We start from the raw sequence: 10,957 nt of genomic DNA, 5'->3' as shown, positions 1-10,957 counted from the left end.
CTTTTATATTTTAGTCCTTATTTTTTTTAAAAAAAGCACTACATTATTTTAATCTTTTTATAAAAGTATTTATTTTAATTTTTTTTATGAAAATTTTCGCCAATGGAATATAAATTTCCTTTCCCTGAAGAGTTGAATTACAATCAACACTAAAAATAACCTATTTTTTTTTCCAATCAAACACAGAATTCCATGAGCATTAAAAATGAATTACCGCTTCTTTCCACGAGCCCAATAGTACATACACTAGATTATTACCTCATTTTAGGATAATTCTTACCTATTTTATGCCCAAAAAATTGTTAAATCGGGCCGACAAATATCTTGTAAGTTATAAATAGAATGATTTTTTTTTTTTTTTTTTTTTTTTTATGGAAAATAATATGATTTACACACTTTTTAAAACAATTAACTTTTGATTCTGTAGTAAATAAAGTTGGAGGTCCAAACTCCAAACATAATTCAGTCAACACAATCGTTTTTCTTGGTGAGCAAGTAAAAAACCCAACCATTCAGAAGGCGACACATCATCCACAGCCAAAGACTTTTCCTCGCTTCTCTTCACAGCACAGCCTGTCAAGTATTTTCGGTTACTTCTATTTTATCGCTACGACTTTCACAGTATTTGCAAATCCCACCCTCAAAAATCTCATTCCGACTTTCCACCCCCGAAAACCCCGTTCCCAAATCCCCACGCTTTCCTAAAACCCACGCACACTCTCTCTCTGACTCAAATCACTTCCCTTTTTTCTCTCTTTTTTCTCTCTTCAAAGTTCAAACAAACAAACCAAATCAAACGTAAAACACAGACAAAAGAAAAAGAGAAAAAAAAGGAAAACAGGAAAGAGCAAGAAGAATCAAAATCTTCTTTCATTCTTGGTCATGGCTTATGATTCGATGAAGGATTATATGAGGAAACTGGCGATGTGGTACACGAGAACGTTCAAGCCGATAATGACTCACGACGAGCTCGAGCCGATAATGGCGACGCTGGGCTTCGTCGGGCAACCTCCGGCGGTGGAGAACGGCGGCGCGTGGAAGGAGTACGTCTTCGCGGCTGCGAGCTCACGCGCCGGCGAACGGAGGCCAAAGCCGCGATTACCGTACCCGAGGGTCGACGGCCTCCATATCTACACCTATCGGGCCTTCATCGACGCCGTAGATTTTTACCTCGGGATGAGCGATTTCTCCGATCTTTTCCACATAAGGTTTGTACAGCGGATTTTAATTTTTTATATATTTAATTTGTTATTACTTTTTCGTTTATTACTTTTCCACATGTAATGTAAGGTTCGTTTGACTAGGCTGATTTTGATGGAAAGTTTGTAATTGGGGATTTGGCGTGATGCACACTATGGAAGTTTGGGTTTTTCTTGATTTTCTTTCGGTGGTGAGAGATATTTGGGAGTAAAACAAGGATATATTTGGGCTTTATTTTTGGAGTTACACGGACTTGTAAGTTATTCAACATTATACATTGAATTTAGGAGAGAGGGGTAGATAATATGTTTAAGCAAAGGTTGATCAATTTAGAATAGCAGATGATTGTGGGGTTTTTTTTTTTTTTTTTTTTTTAAGCATAGGTGTTGTAAACTTGTAATAGCATTAATTATATTTAATAATATCTTTTAAATTATTTATTATTATGGTTATCATTATTGGCCGTCGTGAGAAGAACATCAACAGTTTGATAGAGAAATACTACACTAATTAGAGTTAATTTTATTGTATCATAGTTAATACAGTTATAGTTTAAAAAAAAAAAGTTAATACAGTTATTATTTCACTGTAGTAGGACTAATTTGTCAAACTCGATAAAACCTTAAAATACATTTTTTTCTGCTCACAAACTCTAATAATATATCACTGTCACATTCAAATTGTCGGATCAAAGAACAAAAAATAAAAACTTTCAAGTATATTTTGGTAAATATTGTGTCTATTCTCGCCCATATTCTATATTATGTATATTTAGTTAGAGTTTTATCTTTTATATAATTTATTTTGTTTTGAAGAAAATTGGTCACTTTACTTTCCTCCCAAGTCTCAACTCTTTGAAGTCCTAGATTCTGGCTACTGGGCATCCAACTTGGTTTTTTGAATATTCAATATTTTACCCTGAAACACACACTGCACTATGCTGATTTCAACAAAATATCTTCATATATTTTACTCTTTTCACTCTACATATATATTTAATAAACCTGACATACACATGGTACCTCTGTACTACAAGCATCTTCGCTGCACATTTTTATATTAACTACAACAATTTTGTTTAATTTTTAAATCTTTGAACAAATTTGTCTAATTGTGAATTTTTATTAATACTTTTTTATTTTATTTTTAGGGGTATGCCGCTCCAGCGATCTCTCGACAACATACACCGGAAATTGCGTCGCATGCACGAAGACGATGCTATTTTCGTGTACAGGGAAGGAACGTTAGATCAATCGATTTACAATTTTTATCATTTTGACAAGAACAACAAAAACGGCGATAATGACTACAAGTCGATCGGGATCAGGGACAAGGGCAACACCATCCCTGATAGCTGTGTTGTTCCTTTGAGTGATTTAGTTCCATCAAAAGCCAGATTTGAGAAAGTATGAGAGCCATAAGAAATTAACCCTTTTTGTATTAGAAACTTTTGTTTGATTTTTCACTTAGGATTTTTAATTTTATTTTTGTAATCTGGGTCTAGGTGGTTCAATGTGGAATATGGATGGTGTTGAATTGCAAGGAGGGTATGCAAAGAATAATTGATGATGTGGAATTGATGGTATATAATTTATGCAATTTAGAAAGACTGGAATTGGTCGTGCTGTGCCTATATATATATTGGAATATATCATATTTCTCTCCATTCGGTTTTAGTCAGAAATGCAATGAACTTCTAAAAAGAAGGGTATTCCGCCCAATGCTCAAAATATCGGCGATATGTAGGGATCTATCACCGATATCTCTTTTTCTTGAACATTCGGTAAAATATCCCTAATAGACATTATCGTTTTATAAAAAATCGTTTTAAAATCGGGAAATATCGCGATTTTTGTTTAGTTATATATATTCGATATATCGGAAAAAATTTGAAAAAATCGCCCAAATCTTACCAGGTTGAAATCGTCAGTCGCTCGGAGAATTTATGCCATATCGGCGATAATCACCGACGAAGCTTCATCTCCGTCAAAAATCGCCGCATTTAGAAGAAATGTTATGGACGAACGCCGATAACCATCGATATCTCGACCATGATTGCATGGTAAGCTCCGAAAATTAAGTTTGTGATGTTTTTGATTTATTTTTCATTTTTAGATAGATTTAACTCGACTTTTGTTGAAATTTTGTGCATATTTGAGATTAGTACTTGATTATCTGTCAGATCCCCAACTTTTTTTAAAGTTCCTGCAATTTTTTCAATTTTCAGGCGACCGCCACCCATTTTGATGGCGGCCGGCGAATTTTTCGGCGAGTTGAAAATTTTCAAAATCTTTATTTAACAGAGGTTAGCGTAGAAATTATGGTATTGTAGAAATTAGGTTATTCCGACGTGTAATTGATTCCTGCAATTTTTTCAATTTTCAGGCGACCGCCACCCATTTTGATGGCGGCCGGCGAATTTTTCGGCGAGTTGAAAATTTTCAAAATCTTTATTTAACAGAGGTTAGTGTAGAAATTATGGTATTGTAGAAATTAGGTTATTCCGACGTGTAATTGAAATTTATGATTGTGGACGGGAATATGTGATATTGAAATTAGGATAGATAAATTGTGATTTTAGAAAATGCAAATTAAAACTTGTAATTATGATTTTGATTAATAAGTTGTGAATTAGAAATTATGGTATTATAGAAATTAGGATATTTCGGCGTGTGAATTGAAATTTATAATTGTGGACGGAATATATGATATTGAAATTAGGATAGATGAAAATGAGAATCAAAACTTGTGATTGTGATTGTGATTGTGATTTTTTTTATTTACAGAAATGGCCGACGAAGGGGCAAGAAAGTATTGTATGCCCATCCAAGGGAATGCGAACGGGTTCACGTGCCACTTTTGTGATTTGCAAATGAAAGGTAGCGGGATAACTCGAATGAAATACCACTTGAGTGGTAACGATCCCAATAAAAATGCGAGAGGATGCACTAAAGTTCCTCTCGAGGTTTGAAAAGAGATCCGAGAACTGCTTCTACAAAGCTCCCAAAAGAGGCAGAAGAAGAAGAGTTATGATATTAACGTCGGTCGAAGGTTGACACAAAATCTTGAAGATTCAAATGAAGAAGATGAAGCGGAAAAAGAGTTGTTCAGACAATTCAATAAGAACCGTCAAGAAGAAGCCTCAGAATGATTTGCTAGGGGGTTTGAGGGTCCGGTGGAGGCTCGGGGACAGTGCTCCCCTCGGCTCCATCTCTATATCAATCTGAAAGTGTGAAGCAGCAAAGGATTCCAAAGATGGTGAATCCGCGTAAGGAAACACTAGTAGGCCACCTAATTAGCAAGTTTTTCATCCACGCGAACATCGCGTTCAACAAAGTAAAATCATGACTTCAAGAATATGATAGCTGGAGTCGTCGAATCGGGTAAGACATTTTTTTAAATGCTTAATTTAGAACTAGTTATGTTCAGGCGAGTTTAAATATAATGTTTTCCGTTATCGTCGTACAGGTCCCCGTGTAACTATCCCCTCGCCTAAGATATCCTCCGTGTACTTGCCGATGGAGGTCGACGACTTCAAGAAGTACCTACGTGGGAACAATATGGGTGTACCATTATATCCGACAGTTGGACTGGAACCACAAAGTTGAGTATTCTCAACATATTGGTATACTCCGCTGGATGTACGGTATTCTTGAAGTCTATCGATGCGTCGAATAAGATAAAAGATTCTCAACATATATGGCGTGTTGTAGGACGTCATAGACGAAATTGGGGTGCACAACGTCGTGCAAGTTGTTAATGATAACGGTTTGGCTTATGTTAAAGCTGGGAAAGAGTTGATGAAGAAGTACCAAGTGTATTGGACGTCGTACGCTGCACATTGCATCGACCTCGTGTTCGAGGACATTGGAAAACATCTTATTATTGCAGAACCAGTTGCGAAAGCTCGTAACATTACAAAGTTCATTTACAACCACTTGAACGTGTTAGTAACGATGAGGGAATTCTGCCCGACTGAGCTTATTCGCCCTGGGAAGGCACGATTCGCGACGAACTACTTGGCATGTAGAAGCATACGCAGCAACAGAGTCCAGATGCAAAACATGTTCATATCAAAATCGTGGGAAGTGTTCAAGCTCAATAATTCTGCCGTCGGTAAAGTTGTGGAGCAAACGGTCATGGACGCCTCGTTTTGGACTTCTCTCGACATAGTTTGCTCCATTTATGAGCCGATGTACGCAGATCTACGTGTCGTGGACATTGAGGTGGTTTCCACTCTCGGAATGATGTACAACGTGTTTGAGTCGATGGTTTCACGTTTGTCTCACCTTCAAGGAAAATAATGGGTGATAGACATTGTGACTGAACGGTGGAAGAAACAGCTACATCATCTCTTACATGAAGCAGCTCATTAGCTAAATCCAAGGCTTCAATACAACCCCAATGTTGACATGCGTAGCGAATATATACAAATGGTGACTAGTGTATTCGATAAGCTGCATCCACAAGAAAACTACATCGATATTAGCAAAGAGGTAAGCAATTGTTTTATTCTAAATTTGATATTGATTACATGCATATTAATTTTTTGACGTACAAAATTGAAGCCATGTACTGTTTTCGGTGTAGATGATTTATTTCCGTGATGCAAAAGGTGGATTAGGAGAGCGAGCTGCCATAGCCGCAAGAACGAACATGCCACCAGGTATGTAATTTTATTTTAATTTTTAGAATAAGTATGAAGTTGTTAATTACACGGTATATGACGTTTTTTCATTTGCAGCCGAATGGTGAAACATTTTTAGGCATGAATGTCCCACATTGCAAAAGTTGGCAATGCACGTAATGTCCCAAACAACATCATCATCCGCATGCGAGTGGAATCGGAGTACGTTCGCATTGATCCACACGAAACAAAGGAACTGATTGGCTTACAAACGCTTGGAGCAACTTGTATTTTATAGCTACAACCAAAAGCTGCAACTCAGAGACATGGAAACTGCGAATGACGGGGTGGATAGGCAAAATCCATATGACATCCTTGAACGATCGATGGCGACGGTGGGTAACGAAAATCTAGATGAGGAAATCCTTGATTGGATTCGACCAATCTACCTCGATGATGATATTGGTAACCCTAATCCTGAAGTAGCCATCGAGGCTCGAAATTTAGGTGTTGACATCGATCGAGTTATGCGGGACGATATAGTGGTAGTACTAGTGGTGATAGTACTGCTGGTGGTAGTACCCACGGGGGTAGTAATTATGGTGGTAGTACCCATGGGGGTAGTACTTACGGTGGTAGTTCACATGGCAGAGGTGTCAAATATGCTGGTGGTGGATATGGATTTTGATGCGGACATCAAGGAGGAACAAACAAATGGACCAATCACGAGGGCAAGGGCAAAGCGAATGAAGGAAGATATGAACAACCTTGTTTTACAAGTTGCGCAAGAAGTGGAGAGTGACCACACCCAAGGAAATAAAGGAGAGCTTATTCACATCATTAAAGCTGTTATTGAAGAAGACTCATTTTAGTTATTATTGTTTGAGTTATTTATTTGTTATTTTCGTAGCAAAAAAATAATGGGTTAAGTTTGAGTCTTTTTAAAGTGTTTTTGGGCTTTATTTATGTTAAATGAAGCCCATATGTGTTATGTATTAAGTTAGCCTTTTAATTTTAATGTTATTAGGCCTAAATAATATCTTCTATGCCCATAAGTTAGGGCAACCAGGAACTTCGAATTTGCTTTGTATTTTCCTTATTTAATGAGGTTTCATGAAGAAGAAAGGAAGACTACGTTTTTTATAAAAAAAAAAAAGTGAGAGAATTCTCTTTGTTTCTTGAAGAAACTTCTAAACTTATCAAGGTATTCCTTGTGGCGTTCATTCCCAACTTATCAAGCGAACTTACACATTCGTTTGCGGCGTCCTCATTATTCCAAGGTTCACGTCTCTCGAGGTGTTGGGTCGCGGAGTAATCAAACTTGAGATCCTGGTTTACGAAGGCACCAACATTGGTTCCGGATCACCGTCACATTGTTGGCGTGGTTCGTATCAAATTTGGTAGTGATTACGAGGGAAGTGGTTAAGGGGGTGGATATGGTCGGGGTGGTGCTGACCCAAAGGGCCAAGGAGATGGACATTACTTTGGTATTCCAGGTGATGTTAGTGATTTTGGCCGAGATGGTGGTGATACTGGTCCAAATGACAAGTCAAATCAACTATCCACATTTGATTAGTTTTTTTGGCGCTCCACCGACTTATCCAGCTCCCATGTCTCGTTCGTCGACTACTGATATTGATCAAATTTCTTCTCAATTTGATTCGATGTCAATCTCGGGATCTGAGACTCAAGCTCAACTATCAACGAGCCACATTCAAACTCAGTACGAACAGTTTCCTATCCTCAACCTATTCATCGGTCTGGATCAGTACAACTACAAAATACACATCAAAACCTACATGGAATACTATTAATCATACATGTCGTGGCCCGTATAATGTCAAGGTCAGCTGGTGCAATCCCATACGTTTCAACCTTCTCGACACTCAACCCACAACTGATTCAGACTTTCAAAGGTTGTTATCTTCTACACTTCTTTCATATGAAGCATTTGAGAACAGTTTCCTTCAGCTGGTGCAACCCGAATACGTTTCAACCTCCTCGACACTCAACTCACAACTGATTCGGACTTTCAAAGGTTGTAGTCTTCTACACTTCTTTCATTTGAAGCATTTGAGAACAGTTTCCTATGTTTTGTAATGTCCACTTTAAGTTTACTTCTTATCATAAACTTTGTAGTATTTGATTTTGTACTTTCATAATTTGGATTCCAAGACATATATATTTTTTTAGTTGTTTAAAAATATCTAAGACATGTCGATATATCCGTCGGTAATCGATATATCACCGTTATAATTGGTAGTCGATATTAAAATTCTTATAGAATATCCGTCGATACTCGATATGGAACCTCGGTATGGGTATCGGTATCGATATTTTAACCTTGATCCCACTATCCGACCTCCCTTCTCAAATCATCTCACTGCATGAAAAAAAAAATCAATTTTAGAAATATCAAATCTAACTCGATGTTTATCAATTATATATCACAATATTTTATTGGCACAAATATATCTTCTTTTTTTTTTAATTAAACCCAAATATATCTTTTGTGAGTAATTTCAGCCACATAGTTATATTTTAGCCAATTTTTTTTTTTTTTTTGGAATGATATATGTATTATTGATGATAATGATAAATAGCAAAAATATAAAATTTGCAGCGGAGATAAACTTTTACATAATAGATGAGATTGTTCACTGAAAGAGCACAAAGTAAACTACAAAGAGAACTATGACTCCTAGGAAGTAAACAACAACAGAGATACTGAGATGCATCTGACGAGATTGCTCCCTCGCCCTCCCAAGAATAGACCTAATTTTTTGACAGACTATTAGTTCTGCGTTGAAGACTTTTGAAGTCTTTCTTTGGCTGACCCGGATAAACATATGTCTTCAAGTTGTATGGACAAAACGTCTAACAGAGTTTTCCGAGCGGAAAGGTGGACCACGGGTACTCGTCTCCAATCCAAAAATATAAGACAACACCAAATTAAGTTTTTAATACAAAAAGTAATTATGAATGAAATAAGGAAAAAAAGAAAATAAAAACAAATGCTAACACGGACGAAGGCAAGAACCAACGCCTTTGCAAAACACCCGAAGCCGAGAGACATCGCTACCGTGAGCCAATAGAGGTCGACGGTCGCAGAAACGGGGGCCCCCAATAGCGGGGAGAAATAGAGCAGCCTCCGTGGTTTTCGTCGACAAACCTCTCCGAAGATCCAAAATCTTGAAAAGACAAACCATGGTTCCAAACGCAGCCCACTAGGCCGGAGCAGCAAAGCCCAGGACGAAGACTGGACCAGGGCCGCCGTAGGAGGCCTAGCCATCGAAAGATCATGTATGGCAACGCCACCTCCACCATTGTTGTAGACGCTCTGATAGAAGCTCTGACCGGAACCAATCACCAAACCGGTAGGGCCATGTTTAGTCAAATTATTATTTAAGTAAGTAAAAATAAGTTTTAGTAAATCATTTTGCCAGTACTCATTCCAATCTTTCTCTCTATTTTAACTAACATTGATTATATTGATATTTTTTAATTTATATCAAACAATATCTCTGTAACATTAACATGTTAAATATTTAGCGCATTCTAGTTTATTTATAAATAAAAAAATTAATGTCTCTCTCCTCCTCCTTATTTTCGTTTTATTTTTAATTCTCTCTCTCCCTCTCTCTCTCTACGTACTAATTATTTCTTCCTCAATTTATACTCCATATTATAGTTATTAGGACTTAAGCAAAGGCGGAGCTATCAATTGAATTCAGGGGGGGAAGGGACCGAGTGACAATAACAAATTTTGGGAGATAAAACTAAAAAAATATATATTTAAGAGAGACACATTGAAGTTAAAAATAACTTTTTTTCTTGTATATAAAAGTGCATTGGCGGATCAATTTTTAAGATTATTGGATATATAAAATGCTATTTTAATAAATAAATAATATATTCAAAGTTTATAAAAATGTGCAATTGTAACATTGAAGTTTTTTTTTTTTTTTTTTTTTTCAACTTGATCGGCTGCTTATATATGCAACATCAAATTTATATTAAATTTTTAATTTTTATTTTTTTTAACTATTTTGTTAAAGAATTAAAATTTAGTTTTTTTTTTATTAAACAATTAGTTTTAAACCATTCTTTTTGTAATTTTTTTTCATTCACGTGACTTGCACATTACAATTTTTTTTTTTTTGTTAAATCACATTACTATATTTAACGTTAATTATTTGATGGAAGAGATCAAATAACTAGTCATACCTAGCATAACTTATTTAGTAATTATTCCACACCATTTTTAAAATAAGAGATTTATAAACAACTAGCTTATTTATAGAGGAGACTTTTAAATTATAGCCTAACTATCTATTTATTTAGGGAAATAGTCTATATTTCTCATACTTCCAAAATTGCCCTTAGTTTCATAAAACTTCGTTCTTATTTGTTTGTTAATTCTAGATTTTTTCCAGTTATTCATCATCGGATTTGAATCATGGAATCGTTCGCCAAATCCGAGACATGTATTTTGTTTTTTCGAATGGTAAATAATATTTACTATCGGATGGCCCGACTGTAAATATTATTTACCATTAAAATTATCATGCGATTTGCAACCAGGATATTCGACAACTCATTTGGAATAGTAAGATCATCGATTTCGTAGATGTTCTTCTATTGTTCTTATATTATCTGTTCGTTTAGGTTAGTCATTTAATCCTTCTTAGTTTATGTTTGTCTAGTGTAGGTGTTTAGGTTCTTTAGTTTCTTACAACTTCGTTCTTATTTGGTTGTTAATTCCAATTTTTTTCCAGTTATTCATCATCAGATTTGAATCATGGAATCGTTCGTCAAATCGGAGACAAGTATTTTGTTTTTTCGAATAGTAAATAATATTTACTATTGGATGCTCCGATAGTAAATATTATTTACTAGCGGATGGTCAGATAGTAAATATTATTTACCATTCGAAAAAGCATATTTTATAGTTAATCTAACAGAGAATTGATCGGAGATGCGGGGGAGGGTTTCGATTATGGTGTTCTATGAGTTAATCGAATTGGAAATAATATATACTTACCATTTTTTCCAAGTCTGAGAACGGAGACGCTTCGTCGGCTTCGGAAGTGGTAAAATCAGAAAATTGGTGGCGGAAAAGGAGGTCAG

General features: G+C 36.0%; 1 protein-coding gene across 1 annotated transcript; it reads left to right on the top strand.

Annotated features, from left to right (window-relative positions):
* The first annotated feature begins 612 nt into the window (after nucleotides 1–612).
* On the top strand, nucleotides 613–2,797 carry LOC149389384 (tubulin-tyrosine ligase). The gene is made up of 2 exons (XM_089624013.1): nucleotides 613–1,208; nucleotides 2,351–2,797. The coding sequence occupies exons 1-2, from the start codon at nucleotides 883–885 to the stop codon at nucleotides 2,610–2,612; spliced, it is 588 nt and encodes a 195-aa protein (XP_089480139.1). The 5' UTR covers nucleotides 613–882; the 3' UTR covers nucleotides 2,613–2,797.
* Nucleotides 2,798–10,957: the final 8,160 nt, after the last annotated feature.

This window comes from Urtica dioica, chromosome 8 (assembly GCF_054948205.1).
Source record: "Urtica dioica subsp. dioica isolate 48M chromosome 8, U.dioica_male_clone48M_v1_H2, whole genome shotgun sequence".
NCBI classification, from domain to species: Eukaryota; Viridiplantae; Streptophyta; class Magnoliopsida; order Rosales; family Urticaceae; genus Urtica; species Urtica dioica.
The sequence above is the reverse complement of the archived record's forward strand: the minus strand, read 5'-3'. Positions and strand labels throughout refer to the sequence as shown.

What these genes read in the sequence shown, in the direction of transcription:
- LOC149389384 (XM_089624013.1), top strand. Translation starts at nt 883, where the DNA reads ATGGCTTATGATTCGATGAAGGATTATATGAGGAAACTGGCGATGTGG. An exon ending in TCCGATCTTTTCCACATAAG is followed by an intron (nt 1,209 to 2,350) that starts GTTTGTACAGCG and finishes TTTTATTTTTAG; the next exon opens with GGGTATGCCGCTCCAGCGAT.